At 40.6% G+C, this 27,030-nt stretch overlaps 1 protein-coding gene across 1 annotated transcript in view; it reads left to right on the plus strand.

The window, feature by feature from the left end:
* CENPP (centromere protein P) overlaps positions 1-27,030 on the plus strand; it is a gene marked incomplete at its 5' end in the record, with an annotated part of 66,268 nt that overhangs the window by 16,031 nt on the left and 23,207 nt on the right. Inside the window, 2 exons of the mRNA XM_021714751.1 lie at positions 1,848-1,936; positions 13,588-13,676. Of these exons, the coding sequence (XP_021570426.1) occupies positions 1,848-1,936; positions 13,588-13,676 (178 nt within the window). The remainder of the gene's footprint in view (positions 1-1,847; positions 1,937-13,587; positions 13,677-27,030) is intronic.

Raw genomic sequence — 27,030 nt, forward strand, 5'->3', positions numbered from 1 at the left:
CCCGCCTGGGCAACTTGGTGAGACCTCATCTCTACAATAAAAAAAAAAAAATTAGCTGGGTGTGGTGGCGCGCGCCTGTAGTTCCAGCTACTTGGAAGACTGAGGTGGAAGGATCACCATAGCCCAGCAAGTCGAGGCTAAGGTGGCCGGGAGCAGCCACTGCACTCCAGTCTGGGCGACAGAGTGAGACTCCAACTCAAAAAAATAAAATAAAATAAATAAATTTCTGTATCATGTATGGGTGGTAGTTACATGTGTAAACACGTGGAAAAAAAGTTGAACTGTATAATTAAGAATGGGGCATTTTATATATTTAACTATATGCATGATGCTGGGCATGGTGCCTCATACCTGTAATCACAGTACTTTGGAAGGCGGAGGTGAGAGGATTACCTGAGCTCACGTTCCAGACTAGCCTGAGCAACATGGTTAGACCTCTTCTCTACAGTAAACCAAAACATCAGCTGTGCATGGTGGCGCATGCCTGTGGTTCCAGCTACTTGGAAGTCTGAGGTGGAAGGATCACCTGGGTCCAACAGGTCAAGGCTGCAGTAGCCGTGAGCATGCCACTGCTCTCCAGCTTGGGTGACAGAGTGAGACTCTGACTCAAAAAAAAGTACAAATGAAAAATAAATATGTGCATGTTATACCTCAAAAATACGATTTATCACTGTCAGTTGTTTTTGAGAGGTAGCCCAAAAAGTCATGGAATTATCTTTTGGAGGTTGGGCCCCTTGTCACACACTCGGAATTTGTTAGAATAAAAAGGTCAACCAACATTTTTATCTGAAAGTTTTGAGAAAGTTCTGTCACAATTTGAGGAAGAAACCTTCTGAGTTGTGGCAAACAGGTAACTGGTTCTTCCATCATGACAACACATCTCCCTACACCACACTGATTGTTTGGCAGCAATATCCTCCCTATCACATTATCTCGCTCTAGCAACTTTTTGTGCTTCCCTGCATGAAAAAAGTCCTCAAAGTGAAATGTTTTGCCTACGTGGAAGAGGTGAAACAAAAATGGCAGAAGCACTAAAAGGCATCAAAACTGATAAGCCCAAAATCTACTTTGAGCAATGGAACACGCATCTCAATAGGTCTATTGAATCAAATGGAGAGTACTTTGAAAGTGACTAAAGTTTAAACATGTAAGAATAAATATATGATTTTTCATGAATAAACTCTAGTTTTGGGGAGTTCCCCCCTCATACGTGGATTCAATTTACTGTCTTTACCAAGAACTAGATAGTATTAAAAAGTAAAAAACATTTAACAGTTCACATGATTCAGACTTGTGTAGGGTTATACTTGTACATTTCTATTTCTTACCTTAACCTTTATTTTTAAAGACAGAGTTTTACTCTTTCACTCTGGCTGGAATGCAATAGCTTGATCATGGCTCACCGCAGTCTCAAATTCCTGGGCTCAAATGATCCTCCTGTCTCAGTCTCCTGAGTAGCTGGGACTACAGGCATATGACCGTGCCTGGCTGATTTATTTTTTGTAGAGATGAGGTCTTGCTATGTGGCCTCGGCTGTTAAACTCCTGGGCTCAAGCAATTCTCCTCTCTCGGCCTCCCAAAGTGCTGGGATTACAGGCATGAGCCAACATGCCCAGTCTACCTTAACTTTTAGTATAATTGAGAACTAGAAGTACAAGTTGTCATTAATCCTGTTTTGCAAAGATAATCAATTTGGTGTACGTTCTTTCAGATTTTTTTCTATGCAATTACTGATGTGCACTTTCACACATATTCCCGCATATATTGTAGTACTCATACAAAATTTAATAACAAGTATTTGAAGAAAATGGTTATTTGCAAACAAAGTATTTGTTTCTGATTTACAGGTATAAAGAAAGTTCTGCAGAGACACAGATTATTGGGAAGTTGTCACATGGTTACATTTCAACTTGAATTTCAGATACTGGAAATTCAGGTAAATTAAGGAGCATTTTGTAATAACACAAATACTTCTGTTGTCAGGTAAACAATTTCCACACCCCAGCCTTCGGCAGTGGCTTAGCTGAAGAGAAGTTCATAAGTCAGGACCCTCTTGTAGCACATTTGTGCAAAATCATATCATTTAAAAAATTGTTACTATAAATACCCCAGCAACTGCCTATGGTAGGGTTGTTGCTGAAGCCATAGGTGTTTTATTGTTGTACAGGTAGCAAGATGCTTCTGGGCTCCCAGTATAGGCACAGGCACATGCTACCACGCCTGGCTAATTTTTTCTTTTTTTTATTGTAGAGACAGGATCTCACCAATTTACCCAGGCTTGTCTCGAACCCCTGGACTCAGGCAGTCCTTTTGCCTCCGTCACCCAAAGTGCAGGGATTACAGGTGTGAGCCTCTGCGCCCAGCCCGAAAGCAGTTTCAACCAGTTGTTTTTGTCAACTGGGCACATAGAGCATGTGTGCAAAGATGAGGACCAGAACAGGGAAGGAAAGGCAGGCAGCTTTGGCCTCAGCTCCTCAGGTGGCTAAAGTGGGTGTAGAGTGGTTGTGAGAGCAGTCCTGATTGTCATCAGTTTTTACTGATATGCCAGCCATCTATCATTAATTATCTATTGCTTAACAAGTTTTTATAACATTTAGCATCTTTTTTTTTTTTTTTTTTTTTTTAGCATTTAGCATCTTAAAACCGCCAATAAGTACAGTCATCCCTTATTATCCGGGGGGATTGATTCCAAGACCCTGTACAATACCAAAATCTACAGATGCTCAAATCCTTTATATAAAGTGTAGTATTTGCATATAATCTATGCACATCCTTCTGTATACTTTACATCATCCCTAGATTACTTATAGTACCTAAACAATGTAAATGCTATGAAATAGTTGTTATACTGTATTGTTTAGGGAATAATGACAAGTAAAAAAGTATGTACATGTTCAGTACAGATGCAGCCATCAATTTTTTTCAGTGTTTTTTTCTGTGGTTGGTTGAATCTGTGGATGTGAAACCCATGAATATGGAGAGCTGACTGTATTTATTAATTATCTCACTCATTTTCTGTGGGTCTGGAATTTGAGAGTAGCCTAGTTGGGTATCTTCGCTCAGGGACTCTCATGAGGTTGTGGTCATTTACGACCACTGCCATCTAGATGTGGCCTTCCTGCAAGTAGTACTGGACTGCTGAGATACAACAGGGTGAAAGATACCCATAACTAAGACTTTCACATAAAATCAAGAAGCAGGAAAAAAAAAAAACAGAACGATAATATACAGCCCCATTGGCCGGAGTGGGACAGAACAGGGCTCAGACACCTTTAAAGATTGGCCCTGGGAAGAATGAGATCAGGTGCAATTTTGAGAACTGACTGAGACTGGGCACATACTATGATGGCAGAAACCATTTTCTTTTTCTTCTTCTTTTTTTAGTAAGTCTCATTCTGTTGCTCAGGCTGGAGTGCAGTGGCACACTCATGGCTACCACAGCCTTGACCTGCTGGGCTCAGGTGATCATTCCGCCTCACTCTTCCAAGTAGCTGGAACCACAGGCACGTGCTACCACGCCTGGCTAATTTTGTCTTTTATTTATTGTAGAGACAGGATCTCACCAATTTACCCAGGCATGTCTTGAACCCCTGGACTCAGGCAAGCCTCTCGCCTCCGCCTCCTAAAGTGCTGGGATTACAGGTGTGAGCCACTGCGCCCAGCCAGAAAGCAAGTTTCAACCAGTTGTTTTTGTCAACTGGGCACATAGAGCATGTGTGCAAAGATGAGGAACAGAACAGGGAAGGACAGGCAGGCAGCTTTGGCCTCAGCTCCTCAGGTGGCTAAAGTGGGTGTAGGGTAGCTGTCACAGCCAAGTCCTATGGATAAGCCACCTATTTGTGTCGAGTCACATGCCAAGATTCTGTATCCTTGTCATTAGTGTCCTTAACCACAGACACTGCCCTGGATTGTTCCATTTTGTATGAGACAGCAGTTGGTTGTGGAGTCAGGATCTTACCTCCCTATGTGTCAGATAGCCAACCCCTAACGAGTCTCAAGGACTGGGTCCAGTTGTCTGGGTTTGGAGGTTTTCTTCTCTTGCAGTCCTAGTCTTCATTTGCTACCACCATTCCTGACTGGCTGAGGATGGGCTAGGGGATGTCTGTACCCCCATTCAGTGACAGAGCTTCCCGGCTTGTACTCACCTCCTGAAACTTCAACACTGTCAAGGTGACCACGACAATAGAGTGTGACATTGCCAAGGTCCATTATGCAGGATACAACACACATTTCAGCATGTTTGTGTGTCAGGGACGTGGGTGATGAGTGGCCCGGGCAGTTACATTGTTCCCAGGTGGGCACCAGACCTTGAAACTACCCAAAGTTACCAAGGTGATGTTCCCAGGTGGGCACCAGACCTTGAAGCTAACCCAAGGTTACCACAGAGACCATCTGCTGAAGACTGAAACAGAGCTTGGACTAAGTGGATTGGTATCATTTGGGCTGGACAACCTATGCCAGGAGCTCAGGCTTTTCATTTGGGTGGGCCAGGGACTCCTGGGTGTTGTCCCATTGTAGAAAGTTGCATACTCTGACTAACTACATGTTATTTCTTTGTGGTACCTGTGACCCTGACCTCAGAGTAGTGACATACCAAATGCTTTTCTACATGCTGGCATCCACTAGTTGGCCAGGCCTGCTACTCATGACATGTTGATGGAACCATAAGTTTTAGTTCCATTTCAGTGAATATCTGCACTCTAATATTTATATCTAGGAAACGGTCCAGGGGCATCCTAGCAGCCTTCGGGTCTTTCAGGCTTTTTCTGCTGTAGGTCTTCATCTTTTTCATAGTTGCTCCATGGGCGATGTGGAGAGAAGCTAGCCTGTAAACGGAATTAGTTTCGTCCTTGAGAGGCTTGTCCACACATCCAGCTGAAAAGGGAAAGACTGTCCTCCTACATTGCAATGAATGAGCTGCTCAGTGAAGTTGCACTTTCCAGGGATGATGTGCCCAGATTGGTTGGTGTGCTCATTAGTGGGACTGTGGCATGAGAGAACATAGACTGCAATATTTTAACTTCACTTTAGGGGGCATACTTTAGTCACCTTAAGCCTCTGATGGAAAGTATCAAATAGTGCTTTGACTTCCTGAGTCAGATGATGATGAGATCGTGACTTAGAGGACATTTTTGATAATATGACATGCCCGTGAAGAATAGCTGCTTCCTCTCCAAAGGTGTGGACTCTCGTTGGTCCCCCGGCTTTTGCATTGGTTTAACCTGCTGGCCCTGGATGGCCGCTCTGAGACAGTACAGACAGGACCCAAGTCAGCGAGAGCAAGAAGTGGCTGCCCTGCCGCTCAAGTCCTGGCACCCCTGCTGTAGTAGCCACAAACCCTGCCTCCTATGAGGTATGGTGGCACTGGCCCAGACCTCAACAACATATTTTGAGCTAATATTCTGATCCCTGTACCACCAAAGCACGATTGAAAGTTTTGTGATCAGTTAGTAATGGCCTGATGTTATACTATTCACTCACGTGCTGAATGAATTAGAATTAGTTGAGCTGTTCCTGACAGAAAACTTAAAAAAAAAAGTGGTTTAAAGTATTAGAAATATGTTTCTCTGCTACTTAAATAAAATTGGAAGGTAAGTTTTCAAAGGCTAGCATGGTGACTTTATGATAATAATCAAGCTCTGCCATCAGTTGTACATAACTTCCAAATTATGATATGATTATCACTTTAACATTTTGGGCATCAGGAAGGGGTTGGGCAAACAAAAGCTTGCCTTTTATTTTGAAGGACGCTTTGTCTGAAAGTTGTGCACCCATTATTTGTACTTACATTCTGCTGGCCAATAAATTAGTGCAAAGGATGCTGGGTTTTAGTCTTACTTATGGATGGCCATGTGGCCAGTGAAAAACTGGGACCAGAAAAAGGTATAAATATTGGGGATTAGTGGCAGTTTCTGTCCTGCATGCTTCAGGGGATGCAGGGGGGGAAAAAAATCTAAGGAACGAAACTGTTGAAACTCTTTCAGAGACATAGAATATAGTAATTACTAATTCTCTAAAGAGATGTGAGTTGGCCAGGTTCGGTGGCTTGCTCCTGTAATCCTAGCACTTTGGGAGGCAGAGGTGAGAGGATTGCCCGAGCCTAGGGGTTTGAGCCCTGGACAACTTCACGAGACCATGTCTCTACAATAAATCAAGAAAAATTAGGCAGGTATGGTGGCACATGCCTGTTGTTCCAGCTACTTGGAAGGCCGAGGTGGAAGGATCGCCTGAACCCAGCGTGTCGAGGCTGCAGTAGCCGTGAACATGCCACTATACTCCAGCCTGGGTAACAGTGAGACTCCGACTCCAAAAAAAAAAGAAAAAAGAGAGACATGAGTTTTCATTGTTCACATTTAAAAGTATGTAGGTGTTTTGGCACTGCTTTGTTTCATTGTCAGTGTGCTACAAAAAACAACATGCTTTCCCTGGCTGTGTTAAGAACTTTTGATTTCTCTCTGAGCCTTTTTAAAGTTCTATGATTCAGCCGGGCTCAGTGGCTCAGCCTGTAATCCTGCGTCTTTGGGAGGCTGAGGTGAGTGGATTGCCTGAGCCCGCGGGTTCGAGACCCGCCTGGGCAACTTGGCGAGACCTCATCTCTACAATAAATCAAAAAATCAACTGGGCGTGGTAGCGCATGCCTGTAATTCTGGCTGCTTGGAAAGCTGAGGCAGAAGGATCACCAGAGCCCAGCAAGTCGAGGTTGCAGTGGCTGGGAGCAGCCACTGCACTCCAGTCTGGGCGACAGAGTGAGACTCCAACTCAAAAAAAAAAAAAAAATTTATGATTCTTCACAAAGACCAGATGAGTAAATAAGATGCTGGAAGCAATCATAGACAGCTCTGGAAGAGAAAGAACAAAGGACTATTTTATTTTCCTTTGTTGCTAGAATTCTTATGTAATGGGATGATGAGAATTATTTTTTAATTTTTATTATTTAACGGTAAATCTTGGCATCTGCTAGGCCAACTTGTGTAAGCATACCTTTAGAAATATATCTCTGATAGGATTGCTAGGTCAAGGGAAGTGTACATATACATTCTGACTGATAACGGCATATTACCTTCTAAAATTATTTTACCATTGCGCATATTGAACACATTTTTACTGTGAGACTAATGGAAAAAAATGGTGGAACACAACAACTTTTTTTATTTTTTTATTTTTTTTGAGTTGGAGTCTCACTCTGGTGCCCGACTGTTTTAAAACATTTTTAAAAACAAAATTTCCTCTAGAGGGAGATGTTTAGCTACCAGAAAATTAAAAAGGAATCTCAGGAATAAAACGATCAATTTAAAGAATGTTGTCGTAATAAAATAATATTAATATAACATTTGAGCTAAAAGTAATCTAAAATCATATTGATAGAATGTGAGAACCAAAAATGATCTTATAGGATATCTAGCTCAACCCTATTATTTTGTAAAGAAATCTACCCAGAGAATTTGAATGGTTGCTCAGGTTGGCACAGCTATTGTTGTCCAAGGTGGTTGGGACATAGTACGTTGTTCTCATATTTACTCTGTGGTATTGTTAGCATTAACTTGTTTGTTGTAAGACCATCAGAATTAACATGTATCAGCCTTTCCTTGTCCAAGCAGCATAATGAGTCCGATGGGAGTTTTGTGAAAGCGGCAGATTAAGTATGTTTATGTAACTTCTCTCCCTGAAACCCAATGAAAGGAACAAAATAGTTAAAAAATAGGGGATTTTTTTTTTAAATGAAAGAGAATACAATCCCACTGTCACAGACCGCAAAGACAATATGCCTGATATTAATGACATTTGAACTGAAACACTGAAATCTGATACATGAATAGTGCTTCATAAGAGGTATATAAGTTTTACAAAGTTAATGGTACTTTCCAAGGTCTCTACCCATAATCCGTAAGCTGTAGAGAAGGATGAGAACTGTGGGCTTAAATGAAATGGACCATTGTAGAAAGAAATGTGCTGCTGAGACTCGTGTAGGGGCTTTTGAGGTTAGGTTGTTTATAAGGTCTTTTCCTTTATTTACCAACCAGAAGAGGATTGACCTGGTTAGCAGTACCACAGGCAGGAGAAAGATAGAAAAACAATACCTTGGAGTCAGCTTTCCAGTGGCTGAACAAAACCTTTTAACCCTTCATCCTCTAAAAAAAGGGGACCAATAAACCATAGACTTTGAAGGATGACTTGCTTATCCTCATGGATGAAAAACTGATATATAGCTTGTACCTACACATACTTTTTTTTTTTTTTTTTTTTTGATTTGGAGGCTCACTCCTTCCACCCAGGCTGGAGTGCAGTGGCACACACGCTTATAGCCACCCCAGTGTTGACCTGCTGGGCTCCGGCGATCATTCCGCCTAAGCCTTCCGAGTAGCCGGAACTACAGATGCACACTGCCATGCCCTACTATTTTTTATTTTATTGTAGATACGAGGTCTTGCCAAGTTGTCTGGGCTGGTCTTGAACCTGCGAGCTCAGACAATCCACTCGCCTCGGCCTCCCAAAGTGCTGGAATTATAGGCATGAGCCACCACGCCTGGCTGAACAGACATGTTTCAAAGAAGATAAACAAATGGTCAGTAGGCACATAAAAAGATGCTCAACATCATTACTCATCAACTAGTAGTTTCATTTGACACAGGAATTCTACTCCTAGTTACACACCCCCAAAATAACATATGCTCACTTAAAACTTGTATACAAATGCTTATAGCAGCACTACTCATAATAGTAAAAAGGAGATAGAACCATTTCCATCAACTGATGGAATGAATAAAAACATGCCATACCCACAAAATGAAATATTATTCAGCCAAAATAGAGAAGTACTAATACATACTACAACACATATGAACCTTGAAAGCATTATGCTAAGTGAAAGAAGCCTGACGTAAAAGACCACATATCTGATTATATTTGTATGAAATGTCCAAAACAAGCAAATCCATAGATAGAAAATAGATTAATGGTTGTTTGAGACTGACTGAAAGGAGGACGTAGTGAAGGGTGATAGTTAAAGAACACGAGGTTTCTTTTTGAGGTGATGAAAATGTCCGAAAAATGGGCCAGGCATGGTGGCTCATGCCTATAATCCCAGCACTTTGGGAGGCAGAGGTGGGAGTATTGCTTGAGCCCAGGAGTTTGAGACCAGCCTGGACAACATAGCAAGACCTCATATCTAAAAAATGAAAATTAAATTAAAAAATGAAAATTAAATAAAAAAAGAAAATATCCTAAAAATGACTATAGTGATGGCTGCACAACTCTGTAAATATACTAAAAACTACTGAACAATACCTTTAAACGGATATATTATATGGTATGTGAATTATATCACAATAGAGCAGTTTCCCCCAAAAAGGAAAACAAAAATATCAGGGGCACGCTTGTCTCTTGCTCAAGTATGTGTAGAGGCCGGGTTCACTGGCTCAGCCTGTCATCCCAGCACTCTGGGAGGCCGAGGCAAGTGGATTGCCTGAGCCCATGGGTTCGAGACCAACACGGGCAACTTGGTGAGACCTCGTCTCTACAATAAATCAAAAATTAGCTAGGAGCGGTAGCACGTGCCTGTAGTTCTGGCTACTTGGAAGGCTGAGACAGAAAAATCACCTGAGCCTAGCAGGTTGATGCTGGGGTGGCTGTGAGCGTGCCGCTGCACTCCAGCCTGGGAGACAGAGTGCCAACTCAAAAAAAAAAACCAAAAAAAAACTAGGTGTGGTGGCGCATGCCTGTGGTTCCAGCTACTTGGAAGGCTGAGATAGAAATATTACTTGAGCCCAGCAGGCAAGACTATGGTAGCCGTGAGCGTGCCATTGCACTCCAGCCTGGGCGACAGAGTGAGACTTCAACGTAAAAAATAGAAACATGTCTATTCAAATCCTTTGCTTACTTCTTTTTTATTTTAGTTTTTACTTTTTTATTTACATTTTTTATTTTAAAGATGTGGGGTACAATTCAGGGTTATGTATACAAATGTTCATTATGCAAGTACCCTTGTTGATGAGGTGTGCCCCCCATCTCCCTGGCAGTTTCCCACTACTGTCAGTCCCACCCTTGCTTCCCTAGCAGTTTCCCACTAAGACCAATTCCTTTCCTGTAGTATTATGATAATTGTTCAAGGTCCACTTATGAGTGAGAACATGTGGTACTCAGTTTTCTGTTTCTGTGCTAGATCACTGAGTATGATAGACTCTAAATCCATCCAAGTTGCTGCAAAGTCCATATGTTTGTCCTTCTTTATGGCTGTATAATATTCTGTTGTGTATATGTACCACATTTTTTTTAATCCAGTCCAGTTTCAATGGGCAGCACAGTTAGTTTCATTTTTTGCTTTTGTAAATAGTGGTGCAATAAACATGCATGTGCAGGTATCTTTTTTGTAGAATGATTTGAGTTCCTCTGGGTATATTCCCAGTAGGGTGATTGCTGGGTCATATGGAAGGTCAATTTCTAGTTCTTTCAGAAATCACCACGCTGTTTTCCAAAGAGGCTGCACTAGTTTGCATTCCCACCAGCAGTAAAGGAGCGTTCCTTTTTCTCCGCATCCTCACCAGCATCTGTTGTTGTTTGTTTTATTAATGATGGCCATACTTACTGGGGTTAAGTGGTATCTCACTGTGGTTTTTTCCCGTGGGCTGTCTCCCCACTCTCTTGATGGTTCTTTGGCTTTGTAGAAACTTTTCAGTTTAATGAGGTCCCACTTGTATATCTTATCTCTTATGACATGGGCAGTTGAGGTTTTGATCAGGAATTGGTTGCTAGTTCCAGTTTCCATAAGAGTATCTCCTGCTTTTTTATTTTTATTTTTTTTTGAGTTGGAGTCTTACTCTTGTCGCCCAGGCTGGAGTACAGTGGCACTCTCAATGGCTACCGCAGCCTCGACCTGCTGGGCTCAGGTAAACCTTCCGCGTCAGCCTTCCGTGTAGCTGGAACTACAGATGCACGCCACCATGCCCAACTAGTTTTTGTGATTTATTGTAGAGGCAGGTCTCACCAAGTTACCTAGGCTGGTCTCAAACTCCCGGGCTCAGGCAATCCTCTCACTTTGACCTCCCAAAGTGCTGGTATTACAGGGTGAGCCACTGCGCTTGGCCTCTCCTGGATTTTCTAAGGTTCTTATAGTTTGAGGTTTTACGTTTAGGCATTTGATCCATTTAGAGTCAATTTTTGTAGAGTTGATTTTTAGGTGATAGGTAGGGATCCTGTTTCAATCTTCTGCATGTGATCAGCCAGTTTCCTCATCACCATTTACTGAATAGGTTCTCCTCTCCGTAGTGGTTGTTGTTGGAGGCTTTGTCAAAAATGAGTTGGTTGAGAAATTGAGGTTTTGCTTCTGGAATCACTATCCTGTTCCATTGGTCTATATGCTGGTTCTTATACCAATTTTAGGCTGTTTTGATTACTGTAGCCTTATAAGTAAAGTTTGAAGTCTGGACGTGTGATACCTCCTGCTTTGTTTCTTGTACTGAGGATTATTTTGGCTATTGGTGGTCTTCTGTGTTTCCATATAAATTTCTGTATTGTCATTTCCAGGTCTGAGAAGAATGATGTTGGTAATTTAATGGGTATTGCATTGAATCTGTAGGTTGCCTTTGGTAGGATGGACGTCTTAAACAATGTTGATTCTTCCTATCAATGTTTTGCTCATTTTTTAATTGGGCTGTCTTTTGAGCGCCTCTGGAATTTACGTTTTGCTAGCACCTGCTTCCAAGAACTCCCTCAAGCAACTGAAAAACTAAACAAAGATTACAAACTATCAATATTTACTTAATGACTCAGGGTATAAGGGGACAAGTCAGATAGTGTTCAGACAAATGAGTAAGAGAGTCAAGGAGTATCAACTCACTGTAGTCTTAGGCAATAGCAAAACTATTAACATAAATAACCATGGAGTTTGAAGCACAAAGATCTTACAGAGTTCTTTAATCACCATATTGGACAAAGTGATCTAAAGTCATGGCAAGAATACTGCCATGAGCAGAAAAGAGATTAGCTGCAAATAAATTCTCTTTGGAAGAATTAGTCCAGGAAATACAAAAACATGCTTTATAAAAGCTGCTCTGACTTCCAATGCATAAAGCAAATTGAGTGAGAATGAAAGAAAGCTTAGAGAAAAAGAAAGGAAAAATAAAATGATCATAGTACAGAAAACTACAATAGAAATATAAAGGAGTAGAACATGGAGGATAGGTTTGAGAAAACTTACCTGTGAAAGCAACAACAGAAAAGAAGATAATAAATTTGGAAGAAGGCAATGGAGAGCCAACACATGACTTTTCCAAAAACAAGAGTAGCAAAAAAATGTAAAGAGAAATTGGAAGACATTTTACCAGAGTAAAAGGGAATTTACAGATCAAAATAACAGTTTACTGAATAATCCCCATTATTGAGGATATAGTTTCAGACTTTTTGTAATAAGTAGTACTGTTATGAATGTCTTTCTGCATAAATCTTTAATCATTGTTCATTTTATAGGTAAAAATGTCATCACATTGTTTTTTTTGTTTTGTTTTGTTTTTTTTTGAGTTGGAGTCTCACTCCATCGCCCAGACTGGAGTGCAGTGGCCGCTCCTGGCCACCGCAGCCTCTACCTGCTGGGCTCCGGCGACCCTTCTGCCTCAGCCTTCCAAGTAGCTGGAACTACAAGCACGCGCTACCATGCCCAGCTAATTTTTTTTATTTTTATTGTAGAGGTGAGGTCTCGCCAAGTTGCCCAGGCGGGTCTTGGACCCGCGGGCTCAGGCCATCCACTCATCTCAGCCTCCCAAAGTGCTGGGATTACAGGCTGAGCCACCGAGCCCAACTTCTTTCAGTTTTTCACTGTCTCCTTGTCATGTTTATGGTGAATATTTTCCTCAGTTTATTGCTTTCTGTAAGGCCATTTTTTTTTTCCGAGTTGGAGTCTCACTCTGTTGCCCAGGCTGGAGTGCAGTGGCATACTCACGGCTACCCCTGCGTTGACCTGCTGGGCTCCAGCGATCCTTCCGCCTCAGCCTTCCAAGTAGCTGGCACTACAGGCGCGCACTAACACGCTTGGCTAATTTTTTGGTTTATTGTAGAGACGAGGTCTCAACAAGTTGCCTGTGCTGGTCTACAACCCGTGGGCTCAGGCAATCCACTTGCCTTGGCCTCCCAAAGCACTAGAATTACGGGCTGAACCACCAAGCCCGACCATAAGGTCATTTTTTACTTAAATATTTTGAGTTTTTATGTAAACGTAGAAAGAGAGCATGGCATCTATGAGCAACTAACGGGACTAGTGTGACGGGGGGACAACAGCCTAGGAGCTATTTTTAAAAATTTTATTGTTTGCTTAGAAAATTTTTTCTCAGTTAATAATTAGTTAAAAGCTTACACTTCCTCCTAGTATTTTATGGCTTCAATGTTTAAGTAATTCATTTGGAGTTCATCTAGGTTTTTGATACTGAGTAAAGGTGTGATTTCATTCTTTTAACAAATAACCATTATTTTCAGTATCATTTATTGATTACTTTTTTCTGTTATTTGTTGGCATTTTATTTTGCATGTTTTTAATTATTTTTCTTTTTCTTTTTAAAGTTTATTGTGCTCTGATATGTAAACTTCTAATCTTTATTTCAGAACAAGGAGAAATTATCTTCTGTTGTTACTGACTTCAACATAATAATGGAGCCCACAGAATTTTTAGAATTAAGTGAATTTGTGTCTAGGTAAGCTATTTTACTAACTATATTTTCACTGTACAATTTTACGTTTACCTTTTCTTTTTTTTTGGTAAGTAAATAAATCTTCTCTGAAATCATAACACCATTATTTTGGCTTATATTCTCTTTATTAGTCTTTCATTCAGTTTATACTTAATTGCATGTTCACTTTGTGCTGGGCATTGAAATTAGAATGTGAGCAAAAAAAGATATAATCCTCAAGTCTCATGGAATTCATACCCTAGCGGAGAAGTCAGATATTAATCAAATAATTGCAGGAATAAATAGAAAATTATGGCTGTGTTAAATACTACAAAGGAGAGTTACATAATGCTGTTGAAACATATATCAAGAATTTGACATCAGGGAGAACATGAAGTGGTTAAAGAAGTCCTCGCTTTGCCTGGCATTGTGCCAAGAATTGTTCACATGGCGTCTGTGAACAACTAACAAGATGGCCAGAGTGACAGGAGGGGCAAGAGCCTAGGAGTATGATGTAAGATGAGGCTAGCAAAGCAAATAAGGTTCATACTATGGGGAATTCGCTATAAGGACTTTGACCATAGTCTGAAAACCAAAGTGAAACGATTGAAAGATTTTGAGCAGGGCCTTAGGTAGGCAGAACTGTGACATTCTAGAAAGAATTATTGTGGATGCTGCAGGAAGAATGTATTGAAGGGGTGCAATAGTGAATATAGGTGAGTCAGTGATTAGCTAATTAAAACAATTCAGGCAAGAAAAGTTTGCAGTTTGGACTAGAATAACGACCGTTAGCTGGATGGATCTTGGGAATACTTAGGATGCAAAATTGAGTGACTCTGTGGCTCGCTGAATAAAAGGAGATGGGGGCATTCATAGGGGATTCCTCCTTGATGGTGGTTGATCTGTCTACTGAGAAGGGAAGGTAAGAAGAGGACCGTGTCAGGTGAGATTATGGCTTTATTTTGGGTGTGTGAAACTTCAGTGTCTCTGAGACACTGAAAGAAGAGGTGTATGTAGGGTACAGAAGACTGGAATTATCTTCTGGGGATAGAAATTAAAGCCTCGAATAGGTAGCAGATTCCCTGCGGAGGGAATATAGCGTGAAAGTAGTAGAGGGCCTAGGATTCACCCTTGAGGATTTCTAAAATGTGCTGCCCGAATAGAAGGGAAGGATCCTGTAGAAGGATTAGACCATTCTTTGGAAGTAGCGTCTGCTATTTGGAAATTATAAAAGCAAGAATATTGGGATATCTGTCCCCCCATAGTAATGGCATGTTGTGGTTACTGAATAAATCTTTGATCTCAGCTTTTTTTTTTTTTTTTTTTTTTGGTGTGTGTGTGTATGGTCTCACTCTGTGGCCTAGGCTGGGGTGCAGTGGCACACTCACGTCACCGCAACTGCTACCTGCTGGGCTCCAGTGATCCTTCCGCCTCAGCCTTCCGAATAGCTAGAACAACAGGTGCACCACCACGCCTGGCTAATTTTTTGATTTGTTGTAGAGACAAGATCTCGCCAAGTTTCCCAGGCTGGTCTCAAACCTCCAAATGGAGGGATTACAGGTGTGAGCCACTGTGCCTGGCCAGTTTGGACAATTTCTTTTTCTTTTCTTTCTTTTTTTTTGCATTGGAGTCTCACTCCGTCACCAAGACTGGAGTACAGTGGCATGCTCACAGCCACCCAAAATAAGGAAAAAAGTTAAGAGACAAAGAGGAACATTATATATAGGTATATCTTGCCTTATTTACACTTTGTTTTATTGTGCTTTGCAGATAATGTGTATTCTACAAATTGTTGGTTTGTGGCAACCCCATGTTGAATAAGTCTGTTGGCACCATTTTTTTTTTTTTTAACAGCATGTGCTCACTTTGTGTCTCTCTGTCACATTCTGGTAATACTCACAGTATTTCTCTTTTTTTTTTGAGTTGGAGTCTCACTCTGTTGCCCAGACTGGAGTGCAGTGGCCGCTCCCAGCCACCGCAGCCTCGACCTGCTGGGCTCCGGCGATCCTTCCGCCTCAGCCTTCCAAGTAGCTGGAATTACAGGCATGCGCTACCACGCCTGGCTGATTTTTTGATTTATTGTAGAGATGAGGTCTCGCCAAGTTGCCCAGGCAGGTCGCGAACCCGCAGGCTCAGGCATCCACTCGGCTCAGGCAATCCACTCACCTCAGCCTCCCAAAGGCACGGGATTACAGGCTGAACCACTGAGCCTGGTTTACTCACAATATTTCAAACTTTATTATTATTATTATATCTGTTATGGTGATCAGTGATCTTTGCTATTACTATGGTAATTGTTTTGGGGTACCATGAACCTACTCCCCTATTTAAAAGAACATTTTTTTAGGCATAATGCTACTGTACATTTTTTTTTTTTTTTGAGTTGGAGTCTCACTCTGTCGCCCAGACTGGAGTGCAGTGGCCGCTCCCGGCCACCGCAGCCTCGACCTGCTGGGCTTCGGCGATCCTTCCACCTCAGCCTTCCAAGTAGCCGGAATTACAGGCATGCACTACCATGCCTGGCTGATTTTTTGATTTATTGTAGAGATGAGGTCCCACTGCCCAGGCGGGTCTTGAACCTGCGGGCTCAGGCAATCCACTCACCTCAGCCTCCCAAAGGCCGGGATTACAGGCTGAGCCACCGAGTCCGGCTCTACTGTACATTTAATAGACTAGAGTATAATATAAACAAAACTTTTATGTGCATTGAAAAAACAAAAAATTTCATGTGCCTTACTTTGTTGTAGTATTTGCTATATCATAGCAGTCTGGAACCAAACTCACAACATGTCCAATATGCCTATATTAATAGAAGCCTCCTTTCAACAAAAAGATATTACACATATGAGCATTTACACACTTGATAACAGAAAATCAAAATACATGAAGCAAAAATTGACCAAATTGAAGAGAGAGAGAGATAATTCTAAGATAACAGTTGGAGACTCTAATATTCTACTCAATAATGGATAGAAGTAATAAAATAGAGGACTTACCACTAAGCAAACTAGATCTAACCAACATAGATAGAACACTCTACCCAACAATAATAAATAACCACTGTGGAAAAGAGTGTGCCAGTTACTAAAAAAAATAAATATAAGTTTACCATATCCAGCAACTCCACGTTTGAATATGTACTCAGAAAACTTGAAAAGCGGAATCTTGAAGAGATACTGGTGCATTCATGTTCACAGCACATTACATACAATAGCTAGGATATGAAAACAATCCAGGAGTCCATGAACAGATGCAAGGACAAGCAAAATGTGGCACATACTAGCAGTGGAATATTATTCAGCCTTGAAAGGAAGAGAAACTGGCTGGGGGCACCATGGTCGTCCTCATAGAATGGCTCTGGCTACAGAACCACCTCACCTACTACTACGCAGGTGTAGGAGGTACTGTAGTATCCCTGGCACTTCTAGGGGAATTGCAGTTTGCCACTGTGACAGTTTGGCCACCAGAGCTGTGAACAGAGCCTTTTGTGAAATGCACCAAAGCTCAAGGATGAAAGAAGGGGAATATGAGGACGCCCAGTTCATGGGACTACAGTTGACTCCCAGGAGCAGGGCCTGCAGTCCCCAGTGTGGACTAAGTGCCAGGTGGAACTCAAGGGAAAGTACTTGTGGACCTGGTCATCTATGAACCAGAGACTTGAAACTTTTGGCTGAAAGGAGGCAACAAGAAGGATCCGCTGCTGACTTGGGGAGTAGGAAGGAGCCCAATAGCATCTTTTCCCGAGTTGTGCCCTACCCGCTGAGGGGGCTACAGCTGTGTCGATTAGGATAATGCTTGTTTTAACCTTGATAATTATACCTGAAATAGGAGCAAAGTAAATGTGTTTATTCACATTTCAGTAACAAGCATGAGAGAAAAGGCCCTGTCTTCTCTCAGTGGGACAGATCCACAGAACTATCTTACATAGATGATAGTTTCTGTGGCATTTAAAAAAAGGACACTTCAACATGTGCTGTATGGATGAACCATAACAACATTATGCTCAGTGAAATAAACCAGTCAAGAAAGGCAAATATTGTATGATTTTACTCATATGAGGTACTTAAAGTAATCAAAATCATACAGACAAAAAGTAAAATGGTGGTTACCAGGAAATGGGGGAGAGAAAAGGGGGAAATTATTGTTTAATGGGTATAGAGTTACATTTTACAAAATGAAAGTGTTATGGTGATGGCTGCACAATATTATGAATATATTTAATACCAGTGATCTATGTACTTTAAAATAATTAAGATGGTAAATTTTATGAATATTTTGCCATAATCAGAAATAGGGGCCGGTTGCGGTGGCTCATGCCTATAATCCCAGCACTTTGAGAGACTGAGGTGAGAGGATTGCCTGAGCCCTCGGGTTTGAGACCAGCCAGGGCAACTTGGTGAGACCTCATCGCTACAATAAATCAAAAAAATTAGCCGGGCTTGGTGATGCAAAATGCCTGTAGTTCCAGCTACTTGCAAGGCTGAGGCAGAAGGATTGCTTGAGCCAGCTGGTTGAGGCTGTGGTGGCTGTGAGCATGCCACTGCTCTCTAGCCTATGCACACAGTGAAACTCCGACTCAAAAAAAAAGGAAAAAAACTTAAAACAACCCAAAAGAAGGCAAGAAACAGGACCAGAGGAATAAAAAACAAAGTGGATACACAAGAAACAAAATATAAGCATAGTTGAATTAATACACAACTGCATAAGCATGTATTTTACGGGGAACACTGGCGATTAAATGCTACAACTTAATCTGATAACTATTAAAAATATTTTTACTGGAAAAACAAATTACTCTCCAAACACTATAGGTCTATAAAGAGCAGCAGTTGCTTCATTAGAGATTGCAGGCCAAAGTGACATGGTATTTCATTCTCCATAAAATAAATAAGCAAAAAAATCAAGCAATAAGGGAGTAAGCTACAAAAGTAATCTTAAAAGCTACAGTGACCAAAATGTAAATGCATACACACACATGCATGCACACACACAGAGAAAGGAGACACTTTAGAAGGATTCATAATTCTTTCATTCCCCACTTCGCATCTTCATAAAGGGTACTGTATTTACAGCACAAAGTTTTCCATTACAGAAAGAAATTTTGTGTGTGGGTGTAGGTGTTGGCTCTTTCAGCTGTAAGAGTGATTATAATTTATCTCTTTTTCCTAAGCAAAGTCCAAACTTCACTAAATATAAAACAGATGTCATAGATTTCTTTCACAAAGTGTTGGCAGTAACATATTTCAACTTCAACTGAAGTCAGAAAACACAAATAACTCCAAACATCTTCTTAAACATAAACCAAAACATAAAGAAAAATTTAGGATAGAAATTGAAAGTTAAATTCCTGGAAATATTAAAGGAATTAAATTAGGTGACTATTAGAAGTTAATTCACTAAAATATGATCATTTACTCCCATACTTTACTGGTGGAAATGCAAAATAGTATGATCATTCTGACAAACAGTTTGGCAGTTAATTATACATTTAAAAATACCCTTATATGACTCAGCAATTCCACTTCTGGTTTTTTACCCCAGAGAAGAGAAAACTTACATTCACACAAAAACTTCTGGTGAGTTTTTATAGCACCGTATATATGTGCATATGTGTATGTACATACATATTTATAGCATATGATGATATATGTATGTCAATAGATACACACACACATATATATAAGGAATAATAGACTATATTATACACTATAATATGTTATAAATATAAGAAACTATAATGTTACAGCCACCAAAAACTGAAAAGAAACCAAATGCCCTTCACTGGTAAATGGATAAAGAAATTCTGATACATCCATACAGTAGAATATGGAAATATTAGAAATAAAAAACATTACAAGAGAGATGAAGAATTCCTTTAGTGGACTAAATGTCAGACTGTACTTCAGCAGAGGAAAGAATCTGAACTTACAGATAGGTTAATAGAAATTATCCAGAGTTGTCAGGCGCAGTGACTCAAGCCTGTAATCCCAGAACTTTGGGAGGCTGAGGTGAGAGGATTGCCTGAGCCTGTAGGTTCGAGACCAGAGTGGGCAATATGGTGAGACCTCATCTCTACCATAAATTAAAAAAATTAACTGGGCATGTGGTTCCAGTTACTTGGAAGGCTGAGGTGGAAGGATTTTGTGAGCCCAACAGGTTGACGCTGGGGTGGCTGTGAGTGTGCCACTGCACTCCAGCTTGGGTGACAGAGTGAGATGCCAACTCAAAAAAATAAAAAATAGGCAACCTCCTCAGGTCCCCTCTTGCTGTGGGAGCTTTTCTGTCCTCTTACTAAATCCTGCTTTCTAAATAAGTAAATAAATAAAGTTTATTTTGTCTGATATTAATATAACTACCCTTGCTGTCTTTTGGTTATTTTTTGCATGGAATATCTTTTTCTGTTCTTTCACTTTAATGTATTTGTGTCTTTGAATCTAAAGTAAGAGTCTTGTAGACAGTATATAGTTGAATTGTATGTTTTTGTCCAATCTCTACCTTTTGATTAGAGAGTTTTATCCACTTAAATTTAATGTAATTACTGATAAGTACAAACTATCTTCTGTCATTTTACTATTTGTTTTCTATGCTCTATAGCTTTTTGTCTCTTAATTACTGTATTTTGTGCTTAGTTGATTTTTTTTGTAATGAAATGTTCAAATTCTTTTCTCATTTCTTATTGTGTATATTCTATAGCTTTTTTTCTTTTTGTTTATCATGGGGATTATATTTCACGTTCTAAAATTATAACACTTTCATTTGATTTTTTGCCAGTTTAACTTCAATAAATTATAAGAACTGTGTTCCTTTACAGCTCTGAGCCCAATCCTTTCAGTTATTGATGACACAAAATTACATACTTAATGTGTTTTATACCCCAAATAGTAAACAAATAATTCCTTGACATGCATTAGCATCTTAAATTTTGTAGAAAGCAATATGTGGAGTTGCATTAAAAATTACAATAATACTAGGATTTGGACTAATAATTTTTTTAAAAAATGCATTAGTCTCTAAAATAATATAGAAAACAAAAGGTGAAGTTACAAACCATTGTTTCAAAATACCAGCTTTTATAATTGCCTGTGTATTTACCCATATTGAGTTTGTTTCTTCCCGTGGCTTCAAGTTACTGTCTAGTGTCTTTTCATTTCACTGTATGGACTCCCTTGAACATTTCTTGCAGGGCAGATCTAATGATAATAAACCCCCTCAGCTTTTTCTTTTTTTTTGAGTTGGAGTCTCACTCTATCGCCCAGACTAGAGTGCAGTGGCATGCTCCTGGCCACCGCAGCCTTGACCTGCTGGGCTTCGGCGATCCTTCTATCTCAGCCTTCCAAGTAGCTGGAACTACAGGCATGTGCTACCACGCCCAGCTAATTTTTTTGATTTATTGGAGAGATGAGGTCTTGCCAAGTTGCCCGGATGGGTCTCGAACCTGCGGGGTCAGACAGTTCACTCACCTCGGCCTCCCAAAGCATGGGTTTTAACCGAGAATGTTTTAATTTCTCCCTTAATTTTGAAGGGCAGTTTTGCAGGTTATAGAATTCTTGGTTGACAGATTTTTTTCCCCTTTTTTTGAATCAAAGCATTACTCTGTCACCCAGGCTGGAGTATAGTAGCACACTTTGGGCTACCACAGCTTTAACCTTCTGGACTCAGGTGATCTTTCTACCTTAGCCTTCTAAGTAGCTGAGACTACAGGTGTGCGCTACCATGCCTGGCTAATTTTTTAGTTTATCATAGAGGTGAGATCTTTTTTTTTTTTTGAGTTGAAGTCTCACCCTGTGGCCCAGGCTGGCGTGCAATGGTACGCTCACAGCCACCCCAGTGTCGACCTGCTGGGCTCCAGTGATCCTTCTGTCTCAGCCATCCAAGTTGCTGGAACCACAGGCGTGCGCTTCCACTCCCAGTTAATTTTTGATTTATTATTGTAGAGCAAGGTCTTGCCAAGTTGCCCGGGCTGGTTTCGAACTCGTGGGCTCAGGTAATCCACTTGCCTCGGCCTCCCAAAGTGCTGAGATTATAGGCGAACCACCGAGCCTGGCGGAGGTGAGATCTTGCCAAGTTGCCTAGGTTGGTCTTGAACTCCTGGGCTCCAGCAGTACTCTTACCTCCACCTCCCAAAGTGCTGAGATTACAGGCATGAGCCACCACACCTGGCTGACAGTTGTTTTTTTTTTTCTTTCAGCACTTTGAATATATCAGCTCACTGTCTTCTGGCCTCCAAAACTTCTGAGGAAAACGTTATTATTACCTTATTGCAGATCTCTTGTATGTGATCAGTCACTTTTCTCTTGCTTTCAAGATTCTCTTTTTGTCTTGTGACAGCTTGATTATAATGTTTCTCTGTGGATCTTTTTTGAGTTCACCTAACTTGGGAGTTCTTTGAGCTTCTTGAATGTTTGTAATAATATCTTTCATCAGATTTGGGGCATTTTCAGTGATTCTTTCAGATATTCTCTCTGCTTCTTCCTCTTTCTCTTCTTTTTTGGAACTCCCACAATGCATAAGTTGATCCTCTTTATGGTATCCTGTAGCTGCCTTATAATTTTTTTTTTTTTTTACTTCAATTTTTTTTCTTTCTGTTCGCCATATTTGATAATTTCCATTGTCTTATCTCCAGGTTTGCTGATTCTTTCTTCTGCTTCTTCAAATCTGCTTTTAAGTGCTTTTAGTGAATTTTTCATTTCCGTTATTATACTTTTGAACTCCAGGTCTTCCTTCTGGCTTCATTTTAGGTTTCTCCTTATTGGTATTTCTGTTTTGTTCATTATTTTCTTGACTTTCTTCACATCTTTCTTTAGTACTTTGAGTATTTTAAAGACAGATGTTGTAAAGTCTTTGTGTAATAGATCTGCCATCATGTTTTTTGTAGGGATGGTGTCAATTTATTTTTTTCATCTGACTAGGTCATACTTTTCTATTTCTTTGTATGTCTTGCTGGTTTCTATTGTTGTAGTAGTTGTTAAAAAGTGCTCATTTGACTCTAATAATATGATAACTCTGAAAATCAGATTTTCCCTCTTATAGTTTGCTATTTCTTTTTATTGTTTTTGTTATTTATTTATTTATATTACTGTAGGCTGTTTCTGTGCCACAGGTCGACCTGAGGTATAAACTTTTTTTTTTTTGAATCGGAGTCTTACTCTCTTGCCCAGGCTGGAGTGCAGTGGCACGCTCATGGCCACCACAGCCTTGATCTGCTGGTTTGGCAGTCCTTCCACTTCAGCCTTACAAGTAGCTGTAACTACGGTCATGCACCCCCACACCCAGCTAATTTTTTTAGTTATTGTAGAAATGTGGTCTTGCCAAGTTGCCCAGGTTGGTCTCAAACCCCCTGGGCTCGGGCAGTCCTCTTGCCTTGGCCTCCCAAAGTGCCGGAATTACAGGAGTGAGCCACCTGTGCCCGGTGTGAGGTATAAACTTAAGGTCTGCTCTGTTTGTGAGCCTGAACTTTTCCATGGAAATGTATGGTCACTTTCTGAATTTCCCCTTATATGTGGTTTTTGTCAATGTTCTAGCTTCTCAAAAGGGAAATGTTTGTCAGTGTTTGGCTCCTCAAAAGGAAAAAAAGAGGAAAATGAACTTAGGAAAAAAGGACCTCTGTTCCCTTAAATCCCCTGTACGTAGCTTCAGCTGGAGGAGGCAGGGCTTGCAACAGTGTGGGGAGGTGTAACCACAATGGCTGCTTGACGTTTTGTCTGCACTTCTTTAATCAGAAGTAGCAATCAGCAATTCACACAGATTCCTTATATTTGGAGGACAGCATCATTTTTTTTGTTCACCCTGGCTTCCACAAGCTGGGTGCAAGTTGCTGTGAGAACACACATATAACTGCCTGCTAGGGGGTTGGAGGTGGAGGAATAGGTAGCTACTACTGTGATGCAAGCTGAAATTAACTACAGTTTATTGTCCAACCCTTCCCTTGGATGTTGCAAGCATTTAGTAGACTCTAGTGATCCAAAATGTTTACATCAGAGACCGACTCTGCCAGTGGAATTTTGTTTAGGTGAAGAGATGAAATTCTGACGCCTCCTATTCCATTCTCCTGTTCCATTGTCTTCTCAAAATCTTCTCCTTTAAACATATTTTACTATTCTAATTTTTTCACTTTTTGGTTATATCTACTTGTGTAAGTTTTTATTTGCTGCAATAGGGATTGCAACATATACAACCTAGCTTTTGACATTCCACTTGGATTTAATACTTAGTTTTTAACTATTGCAAATATAGTCTTGTAGCCTTATAAGTATATAGATATAGATCACTTTCCCTTCCTGCTTTATTTTGTAGTTTTCATATGAATTATATGTATGCATTCAAAATTCCACTGTATAACATTATACTTTTTTGCTTTTAACAATGACAAATAAGCCGGGCTCGGTGGCTCAGCCTGTAATCCCGTACCTTGGGAGACTGAGGTGAGTGAATTGCCTGAGCCTGGGGGTTCAAGACCCACCTGGGCAACTTGGCGAGACCTCATCTCTACAATAAATCAAAAAATTAGCCGGGTGTGGTAGCACGCACCTATAGTTCCAGCTACTTGGAAGGCTGAAGCGGAAGGATTGCCGGAGCCCAGCAAGTCGAGGCTGCGGTGGCCGGGAGTGGCCACTGCCTTCCAGTCTGGGCGACAGAGTGAGACTCCAACTCAAAAAACAAAACAAAACAAACAAAAAATGACAAATAATTTAAATAACTTGAGAGAAAGCAATAGTTTATTATATTTACCCAGACTTTTGCTGTTTCTGATATTCTTCCTAGGGCAACCTTTTGGGAACACATTATATATATCATGACTCTGTCCCCCTAAATACATAAGTGTGCATTTTTTGTTTGTTTGTTTGAGTCAGAGTCTCATTCTTGCCTAGGTGGGAGTGCATTGGCGTGCTCACAGACACCGCAGCCTTGACCTCCTGGGCTCAGGTGATCCTTCCGCCTCAGTCTTTCGAGTGGCTGGAACTAATGGCATGTGCCACCACGACCAAATAATTTTTTTGAGATGAGGTCTCGCCAAGTTGCTTGGGCTGGTCTCAAACCCGTGAGCTCAGGCAGTCTTCTCACCTCAGCCTCCGTAATTGGGCCATGGTGCCTGACCTTAAGCATGAATTTTAAAGTATAGAAATATCTCTTACATAATCACAGTGCAGTATTCAACTTCATAAATTTACCCCGTTATAATACTTTTATCTAATATGTTGTTCATAGTTCAGTTTTCTTAGTTGATCTCATAATATTCTTTTTCTTAAATCTCATAATATTCCTTATTTCATTTTCTTTCCGCCTGCTGTACTTGATTCATTTTAAGGTTAAGTATTGCATTTAGTTGTCATATCTCTTTAGTGTCTTTTAGTCTGGAATAATTCCATAGCCTGCCTTTACCTTTTTTCACTTTGTCATCTTGAGTAAATACAGTTCTTCCCGCTTTTTTCCCCTAATAAAATGTTCCTTATTTTGTCTTTGATCTTTTCTTGTGATTAATTGGTGTTATGTGCTCTTGGATAAATTTTGTATAGGTGATGCTTTCTCCTTTTTAGCATATCTGTCTCACATAGATGATAGTCATTTTTTTTTTTTTGAGTTGGAGTCTCACTCCATCACCCAGGTTGGAGTGCAGTGGCACATTCACGGCCACCCCACTGTCGACCTGCTGGGCTCCAGCGATCCTTCCACTTCAGCCTTCCGTGTAGCTAGAACTACAGGCATGCGCTACCATGCCTGGCTAATTTTTTGATTTATTATAGAGATGAGTTCTCACCATGTTGCCCAGGCTGGCCTCGAACTCGCAGGCTCAGGCAATCAACTCACCTCAGCTTCCAAAAGTGCTGGGATTGTAGGTGTGAGCCACTGCGCTCCCAGTGAGATCTGTTTTTAAAGCATAATGCCAGCTTTCTACTGAGAAATGTGGAGGAAGTGCTAAAGCTTTAAAAAACCATCATTTTGCAATTATCACAATAAAGAGTGGATTAGGCAAGATTCATCAGTGGATACAGCGTCAAGAAAGAGATTTTGGCAAAGAGTAGTATTTGCATGGTCACAAAGTATGTCCCCAAAGACTGCATTTTAACTGTAAGGGAGAAAAAAAAAAAGGAAGCAGACATTGGAGATAAAAGGCAAAGGTTTCACTGAGTGATCAAAATTATTATCATCCTGTAATCCCAGCACTTTGGGAGGTGGTGAGAAGATTGCCTGAGCCCAGGGGTTCAAAACCAGCGTGGGCAACTTGGTAAAAAAATTAGCTGGGTGTGGTAGCACCTGCCTGTAGTTCCAGCTACTTGGAAGGCTGAGATGGCAGAATCGCCTGAGACCAGCAGGTTGAGGCTGTGAGGGGTATGAGCATGCCGCTGCACTCCAGTCTGGGTGACAGTGACATTGTGACTCAAAAAAAAATCTTCATTCTTTGCTGTGTATTTATAAGTGTACATATTTATTATAGGCATGGATTCATTCATTACTGTTTTTTTTTAATGGTTTATGATTTCTTACTCTTCTTATTTGTTTTGGTGCTTAAAGTTTCTTGAATTTGAACAGAGGGAATCTTTTTAAGCTGGCTCCTGTATCAGTATGATAATCCTTTGTCACATTTTTTTAGCACTTCTTATATTTTGGTATTAAAAGATTTTCTAGGCTCACAATATACTTATGCTCCAGCCCTAGATTTATTTCTCTAATGAACCATAGTTCCTTTTAGTGGGGAATGGTATTAGACACTATCTGTATATAAGAAATCATTATTTGTGTGTGTGTTTAGTCATGCACCACATAATGATGTTTTGGTCAGTGACAGACCACATATATGAAGGTAAATCCTGTAAGATTATACTACCACATTCTTACTGTATCTCTTCTGTGTTTAGCTATGTCTAGATACACAAACACCTTTGTATTATAATTGCCTACAGTATTCAGTACAGTAACATGCTGTACAATTTGTAGCCATTGATTCAAGAGTCAGCTTAAAAGAGCCCCTCTGGTCAAATCTGAGAAACTTTAAACACCAAAATAAATAAGAAGAGTAAGACATAAAAACAGGAATGAATGGCTCCATACCTATAGTAAAGCAATAGGCCATACCATCTAGGTTTGTATAAGTACAATGTATGATGTCCCCTCAATAAAGAAATTGCCTGATTTGTGTGTGTGTGTGTGTGTGTGTGTGTCTGTGTGTGTGTTTTAGCTGGAGTCTCACTCTGTGTGTGTGTGTGTGTGTGTGTGTGTATGTTTTGGTTGGAGTCTCACTCTGTTGCCCAAGCTGGAGTGCAATGGCATGCTCATGGCCACCACAGCCTTGATATGCTGGGCGCAGGTCATCCTTCCACCTCAGCCTTCCAAGTAGCTGGAGCCACAGGCACGCACCACTACACCCAGCTAATTTTTTGAT

The sequence above is a fragment of the Carlito syrichta genome, unplaced genomic scaffold (genome assembly GCF_000164805.1).
Source record: "Carlito syrichta isolate Samal-C Ts95f unplaced genomic scaffold, Tarsius_syrichta-2.0.1 Scaffold97032, whole genome shotgun sequence".
Classification (NCBI taxonomy): Eukaryota; Metazoa; Chordata; class Mammalia; order Primates; family Tarsiidae; genus Carlito; species Carlito syrichta.